Source organism: Cnephaeus nilssonii (assembly GCF_951640355.1).
Source record: "Cnephaeus nilssonii genome assembly, chromosome: 16".
Lineage (NCBI taxonomy): Eukaryota > Metazoa > Chordata > Mammalia > Chiroptera > Vespertilionidae > Cnephaeus > Cnephaeus nilssonii.
Genome location: NC_137087.1, coordinates 45,053,721 through 45,077,547, shown reverse-complemented (window position 1 = coordinate 45,077,547; position 23,827 = coordinate 45,053,721). Strand labels below are relative to the sequence as shown.

The 23,827-nt window shown below is 42.0% G+C and overlaps 1 protein-coding gene across 2 annotated transcripts in view; it reads left to right on the top strand.

Annotated features, from left to right (window-relative positions):
- The window catches only part of ARMH3 (armadillo like helical domain containing 3), a 158,899-nt gene that overhangs the window by 116,919 nt on the left and 18,153 nt on the right, over nucleotides 1-23,827 (top strand). For both annotated transcript variants that reach the window (XM_079793678.1, XM_079793677.1), the window contains one exon: nucleotides 14,039-14,117. In XM_079793678.1, the coding sequence (XP_079649804.1) occupies nucleotides 14,039-14,117 (79 nt within the window). The remainder of the gene's footprint in view (nucleotides 1-14,038; nucleotides 14,118-23,827) is intronic.

Below are 23,827 nucleotides of genomic sequence, written 5' to 3'. Positions count from 1 at the left end.
GGCTGGCACTCTAACCGCAGAGCAACACCAACCAGGGCTTTCCCGCTGTTTTTGAAATGATAAAAAAAAAAGAAGAAGAAGAAGAAGTCTAAGTAAGCCAACTGCTAATTTTTTTGCCCTCTTGCTCAAAGTTAAGTGTTTTATAATAAATTGATTAATTGGGCTCATGGGAATGAGATGTAGTTAATATATTTCAGGTTCTTGGCTCATGCCAGTTTTTGTTTTTTTTTAAGTATATTTTATTGATTTTTTTACAGAGAGGAAGGGAGAGGGAGAGAGTTAGAAACTTCCATCAGCTGCCTCTTGCACACCCCCTACTGGGGATGTGCTCGAAACCAAGGTACATGCCCTTGACTGGAATCGAACCTGGGACCCTTCAGTCCACAGGCTGACGCTTTATCCACTGAGCCAAACTGGACAGGGCTCATGACAGTTTTTAAAAAGTTTTTGAGTCACATTCAGGGGATTGCAATATTCACCATTAATTAAAATTAGATTACTTCTTGGGGTTTTGAGCTGATTTCTGCCTGAGAAGTCCTCCCATGTATATATTAGGATTTTCTGTCTTGAAGTGGGACAGAAAATCTAATAGACATTCCCACATGGCACATTTTATTCCTTTGTATTTATTAGATATATCTGAGAGTTTAGAGGGGCCTTGTTTCTGGAGATAGGAAATCCAGGGCCAATCTAATTGCAAAATCTATCAAAGGTTTGCATTCTATACGCCCTGGAACGGTGCCACCAACTCCTGCTTTGCCACTAGAGACAAATTAAGGGAAGCTGACGCACAGAATAATGGGATCTGAGCAGGGATAGGCTAATCTTCCTTTTTTTGAGAGAGAGATAGATTTGTTTTCCATCCATTCATGTGTTCAGTGGTTAATCTTTGTATTTGCCCTGACCAAGGATCAAACCTGCAACCTTGGTGTATTGTGGCGACAGTCTAACCAACTGAGTTACCCAGCCAGGGCTAGGGATAGGCTAATCTTGTCAGTGTTTTACCCCTAGGAATATTTTTAAAAATATATATATTTTATTGATTTTTTTTACAGAGAGGAAGGGAGAGGGATAGAGAGTTAGAAACATCAATGAGAGAGAAACATTGATCAGCTGCCTCCTGCACACCCCTTACTGGGGATGTGCCTGCAATCAAGGTACATGCCCTTGACCAGAATCGAACCTGGGACCTTTCAGTCTGCAGGCCGACGCTCTATCCTCTGAGCCAAACTGGTTTCGGCACCCCTAGGAATATTTTGGAGCCTCTCTTCATTTATTGAGACATACCTTTAATAAAAAGCAGACATTTCTAAGGGGAACGAATTAAGTAATGTCTTTTATGGAAATGTAGATGGTCCATTTGACTTTTGTGGTTCCTTCAACTCCTGTGCTTCATTTTTCATTTACATTCATTGTGATTATGTAAACAGTGAAAAAATGTCAGGTTGGTATCTAAAGCAGGAAGGAATTACATTATTTTCTTATGGCAGTGCTAGAGGAAATAATTTAGCCAAAGTGTAAAGCCCATGGCCTCTTACTTGGCTTAAATCTATGGTTTGGGGCCACAGTAACTAGAAATTAGCTCATTTTTCAAGCAAAGTAGCTATAACCAATTGCCCAATTTCCAGCAGGTGATGAGGTGGAAACCTACATTGGACAAAGTCATGCATCAAAGTAGAAAGCTCAAACTGCCAAAATGTATAATCATGCACACAGCTCCAGAAAATGAGGCAACTGCCCCTCAGGCTGTGTGCATGTACATTTCACATACATTAACTCTTTCCTGTTTTGCTTCACTTAATGAATTTTAAGCCTTCATTTGTCCAATGCAGTGCCTGGATGAAAATGTCACCCAATAGGTAAATAACTTACCTGGTGTGACATATGTATTTCTCACCTAGAAATCAAGAGGAATGCTGATTCATATCGTTCATTCTCCAGGTTAAAATATGAGGGTTACTATGTTGCAGTCAATGATAATACATTCTCTGTTCTCCCTTCGACCAATAAGTTTGTGTACAAAAATAAATCAAGTTCTCTTTAGTAATTGGGCCAATTTACATAGTTGGATCATTGGGTAAAGCAAGCAACTAGATATACTGGCCAGTAGCTTATTCTTCCTGATGGTTGTCAAAATGGCTTCTATAGTAAGGTTCTATTTTTGTGTCTCTGGTCCTAAAAAGAATGGCCACAGAAACTGCCGTATAAGGAAGGGGCTACTTGGCATGAAAGGGTTAAGACTTGGTACATAGGGAATAAGTTAGAGGAATAACCTTAATAGGTCAGTCACTGAAGTTTTGAGTAGATAGTTTCAAAGTGAAAAGGTTAGAAGGTAATTCTTATTTGAGGTTTTATTTTGTTTAATGTTAATTAGCAGAATCTCTGAGGCTTGTAATGTACTGCTGTTAACAGGCGTCAAGGGAAATTGCTTTTTTTGTTATTGTTGAATTGGATGGGCTGAAGATTCATTGACTCCATGAAGAAGAAAGCTTATTACTGCATGAAATGGGAGTATATGAGGCAGTTCTGAAGATGAAAAGAAATGTTGGTTTGAAATTAAGTAACTCAACCTCAGATAAACCATTTTAAACACTGTTACATACCACTTAATCATACCTTCACCCCTTCTCCAAAGCCAATCTTTTACCTGTATGTTTGAAGGTTTCCCAGGTAGAAGCAGTTATGAATATGATGGTTTTTTTGTCTTTAACTCCAGATATCTGAGAATATACTCTGTAGTATATCACACTGGGCTGCTCTTTTGGGTCTAGGAAAAGGGAAGCTGCTTGGGGGTTGGGGAGAAGTTCCCTTTAGCTCATGTTAGATGGTATAAATATAGGAAAACAGAGGAAAAGCTTTGGAAAGGAAATCCAAGTAGATGAAGAAACTGGTACTCAGAGAGATTGGTCTCTTGCCTGTGGTGACACAGCCTAGAAGTGAGTAAGCAGGATTTTAATACAGATCTACTGCCTCTAAAGCCATGATATATATCATGTTCAGGGAAGCAATGGTATTTTAACCGGTCTTCAAGGAAAAATAAGATTTAGTCTTTTTAGTGATGGGGGGAAAAAAGCATTTCATGTGAAGAAGACCATGTAAACAAAAGCATGACATCCAGTTGTACGTGTTTAGCAAGTATTTAAAAATACAGGATTATAGCTCTTATGAGTTTGAACCTTGAGATCCAGATTTATTTTTATCAGAATTTAGGTATTCACTCATAATCTCTTTAATGTAAATCTGGTAGCCTTATAGGAATAATTTTAGGGTGAAACATTGAAGAATCTTCCCAGTATGTACCAAGTTAAGTATACTAATTACGTTTCCTCCCTTGGAATAAGAGCTATAAAAACTTTTCCTGTAAACAACCTTTGCCTGTTTTTCTCCTTTTTTAAAAAGTAATATATGTTTTTAAATTTTCACCTGAAGATATGTTTATTCATTTTAGAGAGAAGGAGGAGGGTGAGAAAGAGAGAGGGGGGAGAGAGAAACATGGATCGGTTGCCTTCTTATATGGACCCTGACCAGGAATTGAACCTGCAACCTTTTGGTTACAGGATGATGCTCCAACTAACTGAGCCACTTTGCCAGAGCTGTTTTTGTCCTTTCTTCCTGAAGGATTTACATAGCAGCTTTCAGAGACAGCCTGCTTCCTTCAGCCATCTCAGTCAGGATACAGTCACCATGTTCTGGGCTCCTGGATGAAACATTTATCTATTGTTTCATGAAAGACCCTTAGATACTCCCCCTGTCTGTAGGAGATAGCTGGTCTTGTGAGAAATTGCATCTTTGGAGGATTTGTTTTAGATTCACATTGGATATGAGAAGAGTCCACGTTTTCTCTTAAGCTACATTGCCTACGTTGTTAAGGTAACATTTCCATGCATTTCTTGGGTAAGTTGGGCATTAACTTGTGTCTCAGCCATCATCCACCTAGCACTAGGGAAAAGAGAGCTGCTTTGCAGAGCCATGAGTCAGAGAGAATAAGTTAAAAATGGACCAAGAAATCCCCAGCTCAGCCTTGCTGTTCCATCTGTCCACTTCATTTTGCTTCAGTTTGTGTAAGTGACCCCTGTCTTCAGCAGACAGAAGTTGACAGTTGCTTGGAGGGTGGCCCAGATTCTTGCCCTTAAAGGTGCTTTGGGTGCAGAGTCATCCCTCACGCAGGCTGGCTTTTGAAATACCCTTGACTATGCCATTGTCTTTTTCTTTTCTCTTTCCTCTTTGGGGCTGTCTAATTCAGCTGCACTAGGAGATCACATACCAGCGTGTAACACACTCCCCCACTGCTCTCCCACCTCCCCGCCCCCAAATAAACAGAAATTTAGGCTTACTTTCAGAAGCTACTAGATTAATAGGAAATCCAGAAAGCTTTTCTCTGGCCTCCTGGTATGATTTAAGATGAGAAGCCTTTATTGTCTTGAGTAACAACTTTTGTTCCTTCTTTGGAGGATAGCTCTTCCTGTCTGAGCCACCTTTTTTTCCATGATAGGGATAAAACATTTTTACTGCTATTTTCATACTTTTGGAGAATAGCTGGTGATTATGGAGCTTGTTTGTGGTGAGACTGGACAGAACCTTCTCAGACTTTCATTCATTTGTTCAGTTTTAAAAATCAAATCTGCCAGTATGCCAGACATTTTGCTAAAGGCCTGAGAATATATTGGTGAGCAAAATAAATTTGGTTCTTGCTAACATGGAACACTGAGTTCCATTTTGAGAAAAGCTGGAAGTTTGGTTAAAAATTATATTCCCTTTGTCCACCAAATTCTACCTCCGGATTCCTTTCCCTTTCCTTGGGCCTTATTTTTTTTAAAAAATATTTTTATTTAAATCCTTTATTGTTGAAAGTATTACATAAGTCTCCTTCCCCACCCCCCATTGACCTCTCCCCGGCCACCCCCACCCCTCCAACACATGCCCTCAACCCTCACACCCCCCTCCCCCCCCTGCCCTGCCATCTGTGTCCATTGGTTATGCTCATATGCATGCATACAAGTCCTTTGGTTGATCTCTTTCCCCCCTACCCCCTTCCCTCATAGGTTGGACAGTCGAGCCTTATTTCTTTAAGCCCTCTTCATAGTCCTGGATGGATGGCTTTCTGAGTAATGTGGGCAGCTTCAGCCATTTCTTTAAAAAAAATAAAAATAAAAAAGTGGTCAAGAGTGTTAAAAATAACCTTTCTTCTCCAGCACCAATCTACCCCCAATTTTTTTACTCCAACGAGTAAATAGCCAAAAGTTGACATCATTTGCCAAATGCAAACCTTCTTTTTTTGTAAATGTATTTTTTAAATTGATTTTAGAGAAGAAGGGAGAAGGAGAGAGAGATGGAAACATCAGTGATGAGAGAGAATCATTGATCTGCTGTCTCCTGAACGCTCCCTACTGGGGATTGAACCTGCAACTCAGGCATGTGCCCTTGACGGGAATCGAACCTGGGACCCTTCAGTCCACAGGCCAACGCTCTATCCACTGAGCCAAACCGGCTAGGGCCAAATGCAAACCTTTTAATGTAAAGATATCACACGTATTACCAGGAGTTGACCTTTTCTTATCTCCAGGCACGGTTGGTCCTCCCTAAACATGTGGTTTCCACTGCCAGTCTCACCCACGTTGCTATCCTCTTGTGGTACACACAGAGGCTTCTGCGGAAGCTCCTTAAACTCCATCTGCTGTAATTTATAAAGTAGTCAGTGGCCCAATGAGCTTCTTTTCCTCCTGCCAACAGCATTGCTAACAGATGCAGGCTCTAGGACAGTGGTTCTCAACCTTTCTAATGCCGTGACCCTTTAATACAGTTCCTCATGTTGTGGTGACCCCCAACCATAAAATTATTTTTGTTGCTACTTCATAACTGTAATTTTACTACTGTTATGAATCGTAATGTAAATATCTATGTTTTCTGATGGTCTTAGGTGACCCTGCTAGCGGTTCTCAACCTGTGGTCACGACAGGTTGAGAACCGCTGCTGTAGAGCCTAAGACCATCGGAAAACACAGATATTTACATTACGATTCATTAACAGTAGCAAAATTACAGTTATGAAGTAGCAACGATACTTCTCTATACTTCACTGCTCTATACCCATTAGCAGTCAATCTTCATTACTCCTCTAATCCTCCCTTTAGCCTCAGGCAACCACTAATATGCTTTCTCTATATATAATAATTTACCTATTCTGGACCTTTTCTATAAATGGAATCATACAATATTTGGCCTTTTGTGTCTGGCCTCTTTCATTTAATATTGTCAAGGTCCATCCATGTTGTAGCATTTATCAGTACTTCATTCCTTTTTATGGCTGAATAATCTATTATAGCCATACCACATTTTGTTTATCCATTCTTCAGTTATACATTCATGGACATTTGGATTGTTTCTACTTTTTGGCTATTACAAATAATGCTACTATGAACATTTGTGTACAGGTTTTTGTGTAGACAATGTTTTTTAAAAATTGATTTGAGCGAGAGAGAGGAAAGAAGAGAGAGAAAAACATTGATTTTTGTTCCACTTATTTATGTATTCATTAGTTGATTTTTGTATGTGCTCTGACCAGGGATCAAGCCCATAACCTTGGTGTATCTGGACAGTGCTCTAACCAACTGACCTATACGGCCAGGGCTCTCTGTAGCCATAATGTTTTCATTCTTTTGGGTATATACCCAGGAGTAGAATTTCTGAGTCATATGGTAACACTATTTATTAACATTTGAGGAACTGCCAAATCATTTTCCAAAGTAGCTGTACCATTTTAAAATCCCACCAGCAATATATGAGAGTTCTCCATGTCCTTATCAACACGTGTTACGGTCTTTTTTATTATTGCCATCCTAGTGGGTGTGAAGTAGTGTCTCATTGGGGTTCTTTATCAGCTATATGATGCCCAAATATTGTCTCCCATTCTCTGGGTTTTCTTTTCACTTTCTTGATGGTACCATTTGCAGCACAAACATTTTTTAACTTGACCTACTTTTTCTTTGTCACTTGTGCTTTTGGTATCCTATCCAAGAAATCATTGCCTAACCCAGGCTTGTGAAGATTTACTAGGTGTACCGGTTAATAATAGCAGATTTTGCCCTCACCAGTGTGGCTCAGCGGATAGGGCGTCGGCCTGCGGACTCAAGGGTCCCAGGTTCGATTCCGGTCAGGGGCATGTATCTTGGTTGCGGGCACATCCCCAGGTGGGGGTGTGCAGGAGGCAGCTGATCGATGTTTCTCTCTCATCGATGTTTCTGACTCTCTATCCCTCTCCCTTCCTCTCTGTAAAAAAATCAATAAAATATATATTTTTAAAAATAATAGCAGATTTTGTAATCAAAGAAAACACGATAATTTCAAGAGAAACATCAAAAGTGCTTGTATTCAAAGTAATGTCCATCACTAGCTACACATTTCCCCATCCTCAGGTAATTTGTGGATACCGTCCCAATAGAGCTTTTCTTGTTTTGAGGCAAACCATTCAGAGACCCAATTGTCCACTTCTTCGTATGTTTTGAAATGCTGCTCAGAAAGTGCATGTGCCATCGATCAGAACAAGTGGTAATCTGAAGGAGCAAGGTCTGGTAAATACAGTGGGTGGGTTAATACTTCCCAGGCAAGATCTTTTAACGTGTCTTTTTAAAAAATACATATTTTATTGATTTTTTACAGAGAGGAAGGGAGAGGGAGAGAGTTAGAAACATCGATGAAAGAGAAACATCAATAAGCTGCCTCCTGCACACCCCCTACTGGGGATGTGCCCACAACCAAGGTACATGCCCTTGACCGGAATCGAACCTGGGACCCTTGAGTCCGCAGGCCGACGCTCTATCCACTGAGTCAAACCGGTTAGGGCTCTTTTCACATGTCTTTGGTTTTGAAATGTGTAATGGTGCGTCATCATGAAGCAAAATTACTTTGCCGTGTCTTCTGGAACATTCTGGTCTTTTCATGATAAAAGCATGGTTCAAATTGATTATCTGTTGTTGGTAGCTATCAGTGTTAAAGGTTTCACCTGGTTTTAGAAGCTCATAATACACCACACCTTCCTGATCCCACCAAACGCAGAGCATTGTCTTCTTTCCGAATCGAATTGGCCTTGCAGTTGATGTTGATGGTTGACCTGGATCAACCCATGATTTTGTGCATTTGGGATTCTCAAAATAAATCCACTTTTCATCGCCAGTCACAATTCGATGCAAAAAAAGACTTTCTTTTGTGCCATTGAAGAAACATTTTACTGATGACTTTTCAGTTTTCCATTTGTCTTTCGTTCAGTTAATGTGGCACCCATTTTCCTTCCTTTAAAATCTTTCCCATTGCTTGTAAACGATTGGAAATTGTTTGCTGAGCAATGTTTAATCTTTCTGCAAGTTGTTTTTGAGTTTGACACGCATCTTCATCCAATAATGTTTGTAATTCTTGGTCTTCAAACTTTTTCGGTTGACCTGGACGTTCTTTGTCTTTCACATCGAAATCATCACTTTTAAAGCATTTAAACCAGTGTTCACAAGTATCTTGAGATGGAGCATGTTCACCATAAGCTTCCCAAAGTATTCAGCAGCACTTTTCTTCAAAATAAAGTAATGAATTATAACTTCCCACAAATGCTTTTTTTTGGCATGAAATTCGACATTTTTAAGTGTAAAAATATCTATGATATTAACATCTTCAGCACATTTGACATATGCAGTTTTGAAGCTTCTTGTCAATTCGACAAAATAGCATACATTTCAAATTGCATATATATCAACATTGAAAAAAATCTATTGAAAAAAATCCACATTATTACCAGTACACCTAGCATTCTCATGTGTTCTTCTAAAAATTGTATAGTTTTTAGATCTTACATTTAGATCTATGATCCACATTGAGTTGATTTTGTATATGGTGTGAGATAGGGATCTAACTTTATTTTTTTGCATATAGATATCCAATGTCCCAGCACCATTTCTTGAAAAAAAAAAACACTATTGTTTTTCTATTTAATTGTCTTGCCACCCTTATCAAAGGGAAGCCTTAATCTTTCCATATGGCTCTGTTTATTGATTTATTCCCTACTCAAATTTCCTCTTCTTTCTACCCCTTCATCCGCACAATCTTCAGAATAGATGGTAGCAAATCCTTTTGGAGATAATATCAGTGGGAAGGAAAGCCTTAAAAAAAAAAAAAAAAAAGATTTTCTCTTATCCATAAATCTGGTGTCTCATCTTTCTTCCAGTGAGAGCTTAAGTCCCAGTCTAGGGCCATGGCCAGGTGGAGGCAGTGTGGAATCACAACCCAGATGAGCCCTGGTAGCCTCCAAACTTCCTAGAGAAGGAGAAGCTTAGTATTTCAGTCACTGCAAAGGCATGTGTCACTCAGTTGGGCTGACTTAGCCTGGTTTCAGTGTTTTGTCATCTCTTTGCTATCTTAGAACATATTTCTATTTCAACAGTATGAAGCTCCCAATCCCGCTCTCAAATTCCTTCTTAAAGAGGCTGGAAGGAAAAACAGTCAGTGCCAGGTTATTTTTCTTATCTCTTAAGCCTAGTGCCCTGCACCTGGCATCTCCAGTAGATCAGCTTAGTACTCAGATTTTTCAAGTAACAGCCCTAAAGAAGCAGCAAGAAAAGTAAAGCAGAGACATATACTCAGTGCCCTTTGTGGGTATTGAGTTAGAGATTGCTAACTGGATTTAGACTGTTCCACATCTCTTAGGTTCCTAAACAGTCCCTCAGTTTGTCTGGTGGGAGACCTTAATCACCTGCTGAGATTTGAAGCTCTGGAAGAGAATGTCACAGGGCAGGTTGGAGGTTGATTTTATCTTCATTCCAAATATAAATTCCCAGAGTGGCAAATTTGTCATACCCTCTGCCAAACAATATGAGCATATATGCTCTGCAGCATAAAGCATAGGACTCTGACCCATTTCTGTCTTATTTAATTTACTAGTAGCCCGTTTGCACGAAGATTCGTGCAATAGACCTTCATTCACCTGGCTGCCTGCACCAATTTTCTGCCGGCACCAGGGACCCAGGCCTTGGCTGTGGCCACCGCCTTCTGCCTTTTTCAGGGTCGGGGCTTGGCCCCGGGCGGTGGCCTTGGGCTCGGCGGCACCCAACATCCTTGCTAAGGATCGCAGGAGCCCACCCCCAGTGGTTTCCTGCGATCCATGCAGGCTGCCCACTGGTGCCCAAGGCCTGGAAAGCCTCCGCCCCAGGCTTTCCTGGCCTTGGGCTCGCCGCACCCAGCGTCCCTGCTACCTATCACAGGAGCCGACCCCCAGTGGTTTCCTGCGATCAGTGCAGGCTCCCCGCTGGTGCCCAAGGCCCGGAAAGCCTCGGCCCCTGGGACCCCCGGGAGCAGCGGGAGGGGCGGGATGGGCCCGGCCACGCACCCCCAGGTGGCCGATCGCCCCAGGCACCCCGGGGAGTGGCGGCATGGGTCCGGCCACGCCCCCCCGGGGTGCCGATGGGCCCGACCACGCCCCCCCGGGGTGCTGATCGCCCCAGGCACCCTCGGGAGCGGCGGCATGGGTCCGGCCACGCTCCCCCGGGTGCCGATTGCCCCAGGCACCCCCGGGAGCGGCGGCATGGGTCCGGCCACGCCCCCCCGGGGTGCCGATGGGCCCGGCCACGCCCCCCTGGGGTGCTGATTGCCCCAGGCACCCCAGGGAGCGGGGGCATGTGTCCGGCCACGCCCCCCGGGGTGCTGATCGCCCCAGGCACCCCCGGGAGCGGCGGCATGGGCCCGGCCACTGGGCACCACCATCTTGATCTTCTCAATGGCGGATATGCCACCCGGAGTCCCGCCCCCAGCCTCCTGCAGGCCCAATCGTGGGCATAGCGGAGGTGCGGTCAATTTGCATGTTTCTCTATTATAAGGTAAGATTCGTTCATTGAATATTTACTGAGCACCAGCTGTGTGCCAGGCATTGTGCTAGATGTTTGATGTTGCTTTATTATATAAATGTTGTAAGAATCCTCTAAGATTTAGTCACTCTTTCAACAAACATTTATTTTACGCCTACAATGTACTATTCCTAGGTACTGTGTTAAGTGCTAAGAAAGGTATTATTATTATTCCCACATTTTCCCCTCTGATGAGAGATTATAGCTTCCCTAAAATCATTCAGAATCATGTGGTCAAAGTAGGATTCCAGACCATGTTTTTGTAAAATTTCTGGTTTATATATTTTTACCTGTATTAGATTCAATGGTTCTGTAATTCTTTACAATCAATAAATTATATGAAAAGAAAAAATTGATTTTTATTACGCTATCATACACACAAATGTTTGTTTTGTTTTGTTACTTCTCATCCGAGGATATTTTTTTCATCGATTTTCTTTTTTTTAATTTTTATTTATTTTTTTATAGGCTTTCTCTTTTTTATTTCTTTGTTTTCTTTTTTTTTCATTTTTTATTAAGATATTATATGTGTACATATCTTACCATTGCCCCCCCCACCCCACTCCCATACATGCCCTCACCCCCCAGAGTTTTGTGTCCATTGGTTATGCTTATATGTTTGCATACAAGTTCTTCGGTTGATCTCTTATCTCCCTCACCTCTCCCTAACCTTCCCGCTGTAATTTGACCTTCTGTTTGATGCTTTACTGTCTCTGTATCTATCTTTTTGTTCAACAGCTTATAATTTTCTTTATTATCCATAGATGAGTGAGATCATGTGATATTTTTCTTTCATGGACTGGCTTATTTCACTTAGCATGATGTTCTCCAGTTTCATCCAGGTTGCTGCAAATGGTAGGAATTCCTTCTTTTTTATGGCAGCATAGTATGATTTTCTTTTTTTTTTAAAATAATTTTTTATTGATTTCAGAGAGGAAGGGAGAGGGAGAGAGAGATAGAAACATCAATGATGAGAATCATTGATCGGCTGCCTTCTGTACGCCCCCTACTGGGGATCAAGCCCACAACCCAGGCATGTGTCCTTGACTGGAATCGAACTCGGGACCCTTTGATCTATCCACTGAGCCAAACCGGCTAGGGCTCCATTGATTTTCTTTAGAGAGAGTGGAAGGGAGGGTGGGGGAGAGAGAGAAAAAAAACACATCGATTGGTTGCTTCCTGCATGTATCCCAACCAGGTGAGGATTGAACCTGTAACCCAGGTATGTGTTCTTGACCGGGAACTGAACCCATGACCCTTCAGTGCACGGGCCTGCACTCTAATCACTGAGCAACTCTGGCCAGGGCCACATACACATTTTAATAAACTTTTTTATTTTGGAATAATTTTAAGAATTACAGAAGAAATGCCCCTCAACCTAGTTTCCCCATCTTACATTACCATGGTATATTTAACACTAAGAAACTGACATTGATACATTACTGTTAAACTCCAGATTTTATTTGGATTTCACAGTTTATCCATTAATGTCCTCTTTCTGCTTCAGGAGACATTTTAGGGTATTACATTGCACTTATTTGTGATGTCTCCCAAATGTCCTCTGGTCTTTGACAATTTCTCTGTTCTTCATGACCTTGACAGTCTGCTCTAGTCTGTTTGTCTCATGTTTTTCTTGTGATTAGACTGAGGGTCTGGGTTCTGGGTTCTGCAAAGTATACAAAAGAAGTGAAGTTCCCTTCTCATTAGATCATATCAGGGATTACTTGACAACTACATGATATTACTGGTGATGTTCACCTTCATCTCTTGGTTAAGGTCGTGTTCTCAGAATATTTTACTATAAAGTTACTATTTTTCCCTTTTGCTACTCTGTTCTTTGGAAATAAGTCACTAAGTCTAGCCTACCCTCAGTGGGAATGGGAACTAAACTCCACCTCCTAAAGAGGAGAGTACACATATTATTTTAAATTGTTCTGTTAGAAAGATTTGTCTCTTCTCCCAATTTATTTAATCATTTTTATGTGAATACTAGAGGCCCGGTGCACAAAATCATGTGCGGGTACTGTCCCTAGCTAGCGTGCGATCAGGGCCATCTTCCCCGGCTGCCAGCAACCAGCCTCACCCCCCACTGCCACCCACCCGGGTTCCCTGTTTGCCATCCGGCAATTGGAGCCTGCGGGTGGGGGGGAGGGACTAAGAGGTCAGCTGTTCCTGCCCACTCACCGGCCCCACCCCTGCTGCAGGTCGCCTCTGTATGTGGAATGACCAGCGGGGCGGGGGCCTTGGCCTGGCACCGCTGGCATCCCCCGCCACCCACCCCAGTTCCCCGTTCGCCATCAGGCGATGGGAGCCTGCCGGCTGGGAGAAAGGGACCAAGAGGTGGTCAGTGCACTTCATAGTGACTGGTTGAGCGGTCATACTGGTCATTCTGCCGTTATGGTTGCTGGACTTTTATTATATAGGATGGACTCATACTAAACTCTTACTAGTATCTAAAACCTGTGGTTTTTCTGCCATACCAGAATAGAAACAACAAGGACCTATACCAAGGCATTGGTTTCAGAGAAATGTATTTATTTCAGATTTCAGAGATTTTTTCAGAGGTAGATTTGATAAGACTTGGTGACCTTGAATGTGAGGAAGTAAAGGAGGAGTATTTGAAAATGACACTCAGATTTTGGTTTCAATGGCTGGAAATAAAATTTTGATTTGAAATATTAACTAACAAGTATGAAGATTGATTCTAGGCTTTGATAAAGCTCACCTTCGTCAGAGACTGCATTTAGGGTACGTGTAGGTCCAGAGTGCCCTGTTCTCCCCTTGGAGCTGTTCAGAGCAGAGCCAACTACTTTTCATCCTGACTGAAACACCAGGGCCCCCTAGTGGACAGCCCACTGGGTCCTGTTTCTTGTCTGAAGGATGCTTGGTTTTGTTTTTTGTTTGGTTGTGAGGTTTTCTCTAGTTCATTTGCAAAGCAGAGATGCTTAATTCTATTGTCTCTAATAAATTATTAAACCCTTCCCTCTTCAGAGTTATCAGTTCACCCTCATGTGATCTAATGTTCAGTAAGGAGACAATTACCCTCTGACAATCACTCCCATGCTCTCGCTCTCTAAACCAGAGAGTACACAATACTTGTTTTTAACTCATTTCTTCTTTTTTTCCATCCGGTGCTATATTAATGTTAATTCTTTGTTTCAGAGCCATCATCAACCACTTTAACCCCAAAATTGAATCCTATGCTGCTGTGAATCATATATCCCAACTGTCTGAGGAGCAGGTAAGCTATTACTCCCTAGAGTGACCCTGCTTGGTGGCTAGGATCAAGTAGTTGCCCTCTCTCTAATGGCAGAGGGATTCTGTGACTGAGCTTCTAGTGGGAGTGGCAAGAGCTAGGTTGCTAAGAGGAATTAGTAAGGGATTTGTTGATAGTACTTTAAATAGTAATGGCATCAGCTTTTGTGCCATATGAGAGGTTTGTTAAATTATATAGAAGATATGTAGGTGAAAATTTGGAGAATTCTTATATTAGAGTGGGTGATAAGGCATTTCTTTTTATTTTAGGCAGAGAGTCATTTTGATTTTTGAAAATAAGAAATGAAATCTTAGGAATGGATAAAACTGCCAATTAGTAAAACCCTGAGTTCAGCTTAATTTGATGCTATTTGGCTTGTTAAAACATGAGCCCTCATTGGGGCAGATTTTCTTTAGTAATTGAGTTCTATATGCCTTGAACAACTATTTCTGAGCAGATCTTTCTATGGTATGGACTGATTGGAGATTCAGATAGCATTGTGTGTTTGTTTTCCTGGAGTCTGGACTGATTTCCCCATCTCCCAAAGTGCCTGCACTTGGCTCTGCATTATATAAAAGTAGAGATGGGACTTTAGCGCATGGTGTGGGTTTGAACTTGGTTTCAGAATGAGACTCTTGAGTCCTTTATTTAAAAAATATTTTTTTATTGATTTCCGAGAGGAAGGGAGAGGGAAAGAGAGACAGAAACATCAATGATGAGAGAGAATAATTGATTAGCTGCCACTTCCATGCCCCACACTGGAATCGAACCTACAACCCAGGCGTATGCCCTGGCTGGAATTGAACTGTGATCTCCTGCTTTATAGGTTGAGACTCAACCACTGAGCCATGCTGGCCAGGCGAGTCCTATTTTTAAAAGCACAAAATGAGACATCCTATTCACACAATCTCCCTTCCTTCTCACTTTATTCTTAAGTTGGAGGGCCAAGGTATGCATTAGGTGAGAGTCCAGATATATAGGCTCCAAGCCAATTTTGTTTATTAAGGTACTAGAGGCCCAGCGCACGATTCAATTGTGCGGGTAGGGTCCCTAGGCCTAGCCTCCTGCGATCAGGGCCATCTTCTGCCTGTTCGCCAGTCCCCAGGCCCAATGCTGCCTCCGCTGCCGCCACTGAGCTGCCAGGCTGTTGGGATCACCAGCTCATCCCCAGCCGCTGCCGCTGCTGCTGGGGCTTGAGGCGCTGACGAAGGGGAGCATGGCAGGGGATCCGGGTGCAGACAACCGGCTCCCCGCCTCCGATGGCAGCGGAGCTGGGTGTCCAGGGTGTCCGAGGCAGCCCCCCTCAGCGGCCACCAATCCAGCCGTTGAGAGGCGGGGGGGGGGGGGGGGCGGGAGTCCCGCGCCTCTCAATGGCTGGATATGCCACCCCGAGTCCCGCCCCCCAGCCTCCCACCGCCCAGTCGTGGGCGTAGCGGAGTGATGGTTATTTGCATATTGCCTTTTTATTATGAAGGATTATATGTGTACATATCTTAACCTTGCCCCCCCCACTCCCATATATGCCCTCACCCCCCAGAGTTTTGCGTCCATTGGTTATGCTTATATGTCCAAGCCAATTTTTAAAAGCCCACATATGCTCTGCTCTGCCTTTTTTTTGCCAGTGCACCAGTGTAACCCTTCTTTGAACCTCTTGCTAGCAGGACTAGCCAGCTACAGTGTGACCATGTGTTCCAGTGTTCCTAAAAGCTGTTCAGTTCTTCCAGTGAGGCACCCAGTAAGCCTTTTTCCTAACAGACAAGCTTCTCAGTATTCCAACCAGTGGCTCTTTCCTCAGCCAGATGGATAGGACTCTATTAGTATATCAGTTGTTCCCTGTGACATATTTGTTCTCTTTCGTGAAGCCACCAGTGAGAATCCATCCTGTTATTTAAACTGCCTTTATAAATGGCTTCATTTTTTTTTCTTTTCTATTCTGCCTGTGGAGCATTCCTGAATCCTGTTCTTTGATACCACTGCTGTCTGTGAGGTACTTCAAGATGCTACTTTTTTCCTGATGGACCAATTCAGATTGGTTTTACTACATACCATTTTTATGCAAAAGAATACGGCATCTTGAGTTTTGTTCAATGAGAGAAAGGGTGACTTTCCTACCATAGTGAGCTCTGGTTAGTCTAAAAGTTAGTCTGTTTTTTTAAAAAAGGAAGACCTTTTCTCTGTCAGCCATGTGCAGTGTTCCCGGTAGCTTGGGAAGGTCAGACTGAATCTTTCTACAGCAGTAGCAGCCACAGACCAATAATAAAAATCTATTCTGGCGCATGAGGCAATCTGGAAAAGGATGATTAGTAAGCACATGTCCTCACCCTCCTCCAACTTCTTTCAAAGTTAAATGAAGTGATGAAAGTGCCTCTCAAAAAGAGTCCGCAAACCAGAGATGAGGCAATTTCTATGGGGGAGAGTAGATAGTTCTGTTTGAGAATGGGGAAGGGATAACAGCTCTCAAAGGTTTATTTAGTCAATAAATAATCACAGGCCTGCTGTATACAATGTATGCTGCTGGGTAATGGGAATCAGTGGTGAGTGATCTAAGTGTAGTCCTTATTCTCACGGAGTTTTTGTAAACTCATTACTTCTCTTACCAATCCTTTTCACTTGGGAATGGGGGAAGGGTGATACTATTCTGGGACCCTTTGCAAAACTGCTCTCAAAATAGTTGTTGCTTCTCTTCCCTAACTGACTTTGAAGGGCACTACATGCTAGTTTAGGGTACACTTGATTTTATTCTCAGCACTATCAGATTCGAAGTATGTGACTGCCTTGTTAATCTCCAGCATGTGTTGAAGCACTTCTCTCTCTTCACTTATGAACATTAATGCTAACATCACTTAACGTTAAGTGTATTCACAGCTTCCCAAAAAGCTGACTTTGAGATGCAGTAGGGACCTGCAGTTGTTAGCAGCAAACTAAGTAGAAAGAAAAAATCAAGAACTTAATCCCCAAGTAGATTCTAAAGGACTCCTAAAATAAAAACTAAAGACCATAAACAGGCGTTAACTGGAATCTATAGCAGCTAGTAAGATAGCAGACAAGAGAAGGCTCTTTGTTAGATCTGCCTGCCCAGCCTGCCATTTTTTTTCTGATAGATTTGTGAGTTTTTGAGCTCTGATAACCCCCAGACACATTCCAGCCTCTTGTTTGGGCATTGCAAGATAATGCTTGTAAATCCATTATTGCTTATTAAACAAAGTCCATTCTCTCACATGGGGTTTTTGTTGTTGTTGTTGTTGTTTTAGTTATCCAGAAGATAGATGACATTTTTCTGTTAATTCTTATTGGCTTCATAGAGGGCAAAACTTTTTAATCAGTTTGATTGAATGATCAAATGCATGATTGAATGATTGTGCATTTTCTAATGTAATAAACTGCATGCATTTTTATATTGTATACACAGGTGTCATATTTGTCTGAAGTTGATTGTGAAGCTTGTTCATCTTGACTCCTTTTCTGTGCATGATAAAATATACGTAAATTTACCATTTTAACCATTTTTCGTGTACAGTTCAATGGCATTAAGTCTATTCACATTTTGTGGACCATCACCACTATCCATCTCCTGAACTTTTTCATCTTCCCAAACTGAAATCCTATACCCATTAAAGAGTAACTCCCCATTTTTCCTCCCCCTCCCCAGCCCCTAGTAACCATGTTTTACTTTCTGTATTTGTGTATTTGATTATTCTAGGTGGCTCATATAAGTGGAATCATGCAATATTTGTCCTTTTGTATCTGGTTTATTTCACTTAGCATAATGTCTTCAAGGTTCAACCATGTTGAAGCATGTACCAGAATTTAATTCCTCTTCAAAACTGAATAATATTGCAGTGTGTGTGTGTGTGTGTGTGTGTGTGTGTGTGTGTGTGTGTGTAGTGTGTGTAGAGTGAGAGCACATTTTGTTTATTCATTTACCCATCAGTGGACATTTAGATTGTTTGCACCTTTTGGCTATTTAAAGAATGCTGCTATGAACATTGATGTGCAAATAGCTATTTGAGTTCCTGCTTACAGTTCTTTTGTATATATCAAGAATTTAAATTGCTGGATCAAATGGTAATTCTGCTTAAGTTTTTGAGAAACCACCGTACTATTTTCCATAGTGGTTGTACCATTTTACATCCCAATTTCTCTACATTCTCGTCAACACTTGTTTTCTGTTGTTTGTTTGTGTGTGTGTGTGTGTGTGTGTGTGTGTGTGTGTGTGTATACACACGAGGCCCGGTGCATGAAATTTGTGCACAGAGCGGGGGGGTGTCCCTCAGCCCAGCCTGCACCCTCTCCAATCTGGGATCCCTCTCACAATCCAGGACTGCTGGCTCCCAACTGCTTGCTTGTCTGCCTTCCTGATTGCCCCTAACCACTTCTGCCTGCCAGCCTGATCACCCCCTAACCACTCCACTGCCAGCCTGTTTGCCCCCAACTTCCCTCCTCTGCCGGCCTGGTCACCCCTAACTGCCCTCTCCTGCAGGGTTGATCACCTCCAACTGCCCTCCCTTGCAGGCCTGGTCCTTCTCAAGTGCCCTCCCTTGCAGGCTGGGTGCCTCCCAACTGCCCTCTTCTGCTGGCCATCTTGTCGTGGCCATCTTGTGTCCACATGGGGGCAGGATCTTTGACCACATGGGGGCAGCTATATTTTGTGTTGCAGTGATGATCAATCTGCATATTACTCTTTTATTAGATAGGATAGAGGCCTGGTACAGGGGTGGGGGCCAGCTGGTTTGCCCTGAAAGGTGTCCCTGATCAGGGTGGGGTTCTCTTGGGGCGTGGGGCGGCCTGAGCGAGGGGCCTGTGGTGGTTTGCAGGCTGGCCACGCCCCCTGGCAACCCAAGCAGAGGCCCTGGTATCTGGAATTTATTTTCCTTCTACAATTGAAACTTTGTAGCCTGGAGCAGAGCCAAGCCTGGGGCTCCCTCTGCCGCCTGCAGCCATTTCTGTTGGGGTTATAATTGAAACTTTGTTGCTTTAAGCGGGTGGGCCCGGCTAGGGTGTTCGGAAAGCTTTGCTTCCCCTGTTGCCGGGGGCAACCCTGGCCTGCTCTCTCAAGCTCCATTCTGCCGCCATTTCTGTTTGAATTTGTTTACCTTCTATAATTGAAACTTTGTAGCTTGAGTGGAGGCTTAGGCCTGGCAAGGGCAGGCGGAAAGCTTGGCTTCCTGTTACTTAGGAAACCTTGCTCTCTGTGGCTGTAGCCATCTTGGTTGGGTTAATTTGCATACTCGCTCTGATTGGCTTGTGGGCGTGGCTTTGTGGGTGTGTCAGAGGTATGGTCAATTTGCATATTTGTCTATTATTAGGTAGGATATATATATATATATATATATATATATATAGCCATCCTAATGGGTGTGAAGTGCTATCTCGTTGTGGTTTTGATTTGCATTTCCCTAATCATTATTAAAATTGAGTGTCTTTTCATGTGCTTATTTGTCATTTGCATATCTTCTTTGTAGAATGTCTATTCAAGCCTTTTGCCCATTTTTTAATTGGGTTGTTTGGTTTTTTTTGTTATTGAGTTCTAGGAGTTCTTTCTATATTCTGGATATTAATTCCTCTTCAGATATGTGATTTGTAAATATTTTCTCCCATTCTGTGTGTTGCCTTTTTATTGTGTTGACAGTGTCCCTTGATGCACAAAACTTTAATTTTTATGCAGTCTTACTTCTCTATTCTTTTGTTGCCTGCCCTTTCTTAACTTTTTAAATTGATTTCAGAGAGGAAAGGAGTGAGAGAGAGAGAGAAAGAGAGAGAGAGAGAGAGAGAGAGAGAGAGAGAGAGAGAGAGAGAGAGAGAGGCAGGCGGGGGGGAACATCAGTGATGATAAAGAATCATTGATTGGCTGCCTCCTGCACACTTCCTACTGAGAATCAAGCCGGCAACTCCAGCGTGTGCCCTGACTGGGAATCAAACCGTGAACTCCTGGTTCATAGGTTGATGCTCAACCACTGAGCCAGACTGGCTGACCTGATGTCATATCTAAGAAATCATCACCAAATGCAATGTCATGAAGCTTTTCTCCTATGTTTTCATCTAAGAGTTACATAGTTTTAGCTCTTACATTTAAGTCTTTGATCCATTTTAAGTTAATATTTGTATGTGGTGTTCGATAAGGGTATTTGGCCATTTTGTATTTCACATATCTTTATGAATCAAGATTATGGAGAAGATGCAGCTTGTTTTTCCAAGAACTGTGAAACTACTCCCCAGTTTGTTTCCTACTGGGTTTGCTTATCTCTAGTACATCTTGTAAAAATTGCCCTTCAGGCTCCTTGCCCATCCTCAGCTGAGATTTAGTTCCTTTCTCTCCCCAGTATGGCTTGTTGGTAAGGACCTGTCCTTAGCTGGGCAATCATTTGATATGCTTCTCCTCCCACGAGTGGCCTACACCCTGATTTTCATTCTCCTAGGAGAATAGCTGAGTCACCAACCTGTGTTTCATAAATGTGACCCTTTTGTCTGTACTAAATAAATGTAGATGGAAAGTATTTAAGAGAAACTCTCGACTCCAGGCTAAGTCTTGGGTTTGGTTGCTTTAAGGACATCTTGTTTTGATGATGCAATGCTCCCTTTATAGAACTATGTTGAAATGAAAGAGCTCTTCAAGGGGTTCTCCTCCCTATCTGGCCTACCCTAAACTCTTATATACTCCTCCCTCTTCTTTATTCTTGCTTTTCAAATTAGGAAAAATACTTTATTATTATTGGCTAGATAATATTAGAAATGAGTCCACATTCAAGAGGTCTGTCATGAAATCTTCACAGGTTCTTAACCTAAGGTCCAAAAATAGGCTTTAGAGAATTATTGTACACTCTGAAATTGTGTTTAAAATTATTTATATGTCCTTTTTTTTTTCTTGAAGAGGGTTCATCTTTCTTAAAATTCTCAACCAGTCTTTGACACTTGGGCTGCCTTGAATACTTTTTTTTTTTTCAATGACATTTTTTTTTATTGAGGTATTATATGTGTACATATCTTACCATTACCCCACCCCCACCCCACACCCATACATGCGCTGCCTTGAATACTGTCTCATACTTTCCTTGCCCCAAAAGCCCTTAGATTTTTTTAAAATGTCCATTGAGGATTTTGAGCTCCTTTTAGGCTATTCATTATTTGTTTTGATTTACAAATGGTATAACATATTGATTTATATCAGTTCTAATTTCCTTATAGGCAAGAGAAGGCTTCTTAGCAGAACTTTACATAAGATTCTCTAGAGCCCTGAATCTAGAGTACATAGTGGCAATTTAAGATTCAAGGCAAAGCCTTCTCTGAGTATCTGATTCCTTAAGCTTTCAGTCACATTCATGACCAATTTTATTCCTTTGAAATATCCCATTGGAAAGCAAGTAAATGATTGGCCTACTCTTGCTTTCTTCAGCCTTCATTCAGGATCAGTATTTTAGCTTTTAGTGTCTGCTGTGTGCTTCAGATTGTGCTAGGCATTTGAGGGATACTGAAGTATGGTAAAGGGCCTTTGTTCTCAAAGGATGGAATAAGTAAGTGCAAGAGATGGCTTAAGGCAACTTATTGTCAATAGCCGACTAGTCCTAGTAGTAAGATCTGTGAGTTCAGGTTAGAGAAATATCTCTGCAAGTTGTGGTGGTCAGGAAAGGCCAGATAGAGGAGAGGAGACTTGAGTTGGGACTTGAGAGAAGAGGAATAGGAATTGGATAAATAAAGAGGCATAGATTATAAAATGTACTCAAAGTTAGGGACCTAAAAAGGACAGAAAGAATGAAAAGTCTGAGAGTTTCTGTAAGTCTTATCCCCAGGTCACTGGGTATCCAGAGGCTGGGTGATTTAGAAATACAATTCAGTCATTTTAATTATCACAGTTTCTATAATCCCTAATGCACTGACTCTCATCCCTGTCCTAATTGCACTGCCTTTCATTCAATTTACAGGCGTTCATCAAGGGCCTGGTATGAGCCAGCCTCAATGCTAGGCATGTGATAAGACCTAAAGGGCAAGCCTATCTCTTTTTTACTTTAATTTTTATTAAAAATCACATAAATTTTACCATCTTAACTATCTTTAAGTGTACAGTATAGTAGTGTTAATATAAGCACATTGTTATGCAATTTCTGTCCAGAACTTTTTAAAAATATATATATGTTTATTGATTTCAGAGAGGAAAGGAGTGGGAGAGAGAAAGAGAAACATCAATGATGAGAGAAAATCATTCATCGGCTGCCTCCTACACGCCCCCTACTGGGGATTGAGCCAGCAACCTGGGCATGTGCCCTTGACCGGAATCGAACCTGGGAACCCTCAGTCCACAGACCAACGCTCTGTCCACTGAGCCAAACCGGCTAGGGCTGTCTAGAACCTTTCCATCTCACAAAACTGAAACTCTACTCATTGAACAACAACTCCCCCACTCCCCATCTCTCACCTTTGGCAACCACCATTCTACTTTTTGTTTTGAAGAGTGGTCAAATCTATCTTGAAGCTGGTGTTCCTTTCAACCAAGTGGCCTGCTAAAAATTTCTCTACATACATACCTTGGAATTTTCTGGTATGATCAGAAGGTGGTCTGCAGGTACCCCATATGTCAAGGACCATAGGATACTGTACCCAAATTCATAAATTTTCTCCATTAGGAATTTTGTGGAGTTTCACCTCCCATTATTTCTTTAAGTCTCCACTTTCACTAGAGCTTTGGATATTAGATTCAGAGGAGTCCTGTATAATGTACATTACAAAAGATATCTTCAAAAGTATTATGACAAAGCAGAGTATAATTCATTTTGGGTAGTAGATTAAAGTAAATTAGGAAAATAGACAAGAAACGCTTCCCAGCTGAATAAGTGAAGGTTGCATTGGAAGCTAAGTATTGTTTCCATCTATTAGTGGTCTTTCTAACCCTTCTTTATTTTCTCCTAATCCTAAGTATAACTGCTGTGTTCACAAATCCTAATGAAACCCAGCTTTATCTTCCCAGAGAGGAATGAGATAAGAATAAGAGAAGAGCCCTAGTGTGGGGGGCAAACATTGTTAGGGACCCTGGGTGGCACCCATTACTTGGGAACATCTCGGAGAAAGCCCAGAAAGATCTTGGAGAAATATCCTAAGAGCTTCAAGGCTTATGAGGAAAACGGAGCCTAATGCTTCAGCTTCAGAGTTATTGGCCCTTGGTGTGCTAGTAAATGTTTAACAACTGGAATATGAGGGGGTGAGTGGTGGGAAGGGGGCTGTTCTGTAGCATTGTGTGTGAATGCTTCCACCATGGCTGCTGTAGAGCCTGTAATGTAAACATCTGTGTAACTATCGTAATGTAAATATCTGTGTTTTCCAATGGTTTAGGCTCTACAGCAGCGGTTCTCAACCTGTGGGTCGCGACAGGTTGAGAACCACTAGCAGGGTCGCCTAAAACCATCAGGAAACACAGATATTTACAGTATGATTCATAACAGTAGCAAAATTACAGTTATGAAGTAGCAACGAAAATAATTTTATGGTTGGGGTTCACCACAACATGAGGAACTGTATTAAAGGGTCGTGGCATTAGAAAGGTTGAGAACCACTGATCTAAAGGAAAAGGCTAACCAGGGATAGGAAAGTGGATGGAGAAACAGGAAGAGTGAAGATAATAGGGCTCATTGCTGAGGTTGGGAAAGGTTCTGGTTTGGGAAGGACCCATTCAGTTGAGGGGGGAAAAGCACTGAACACAGGGGCCTGGA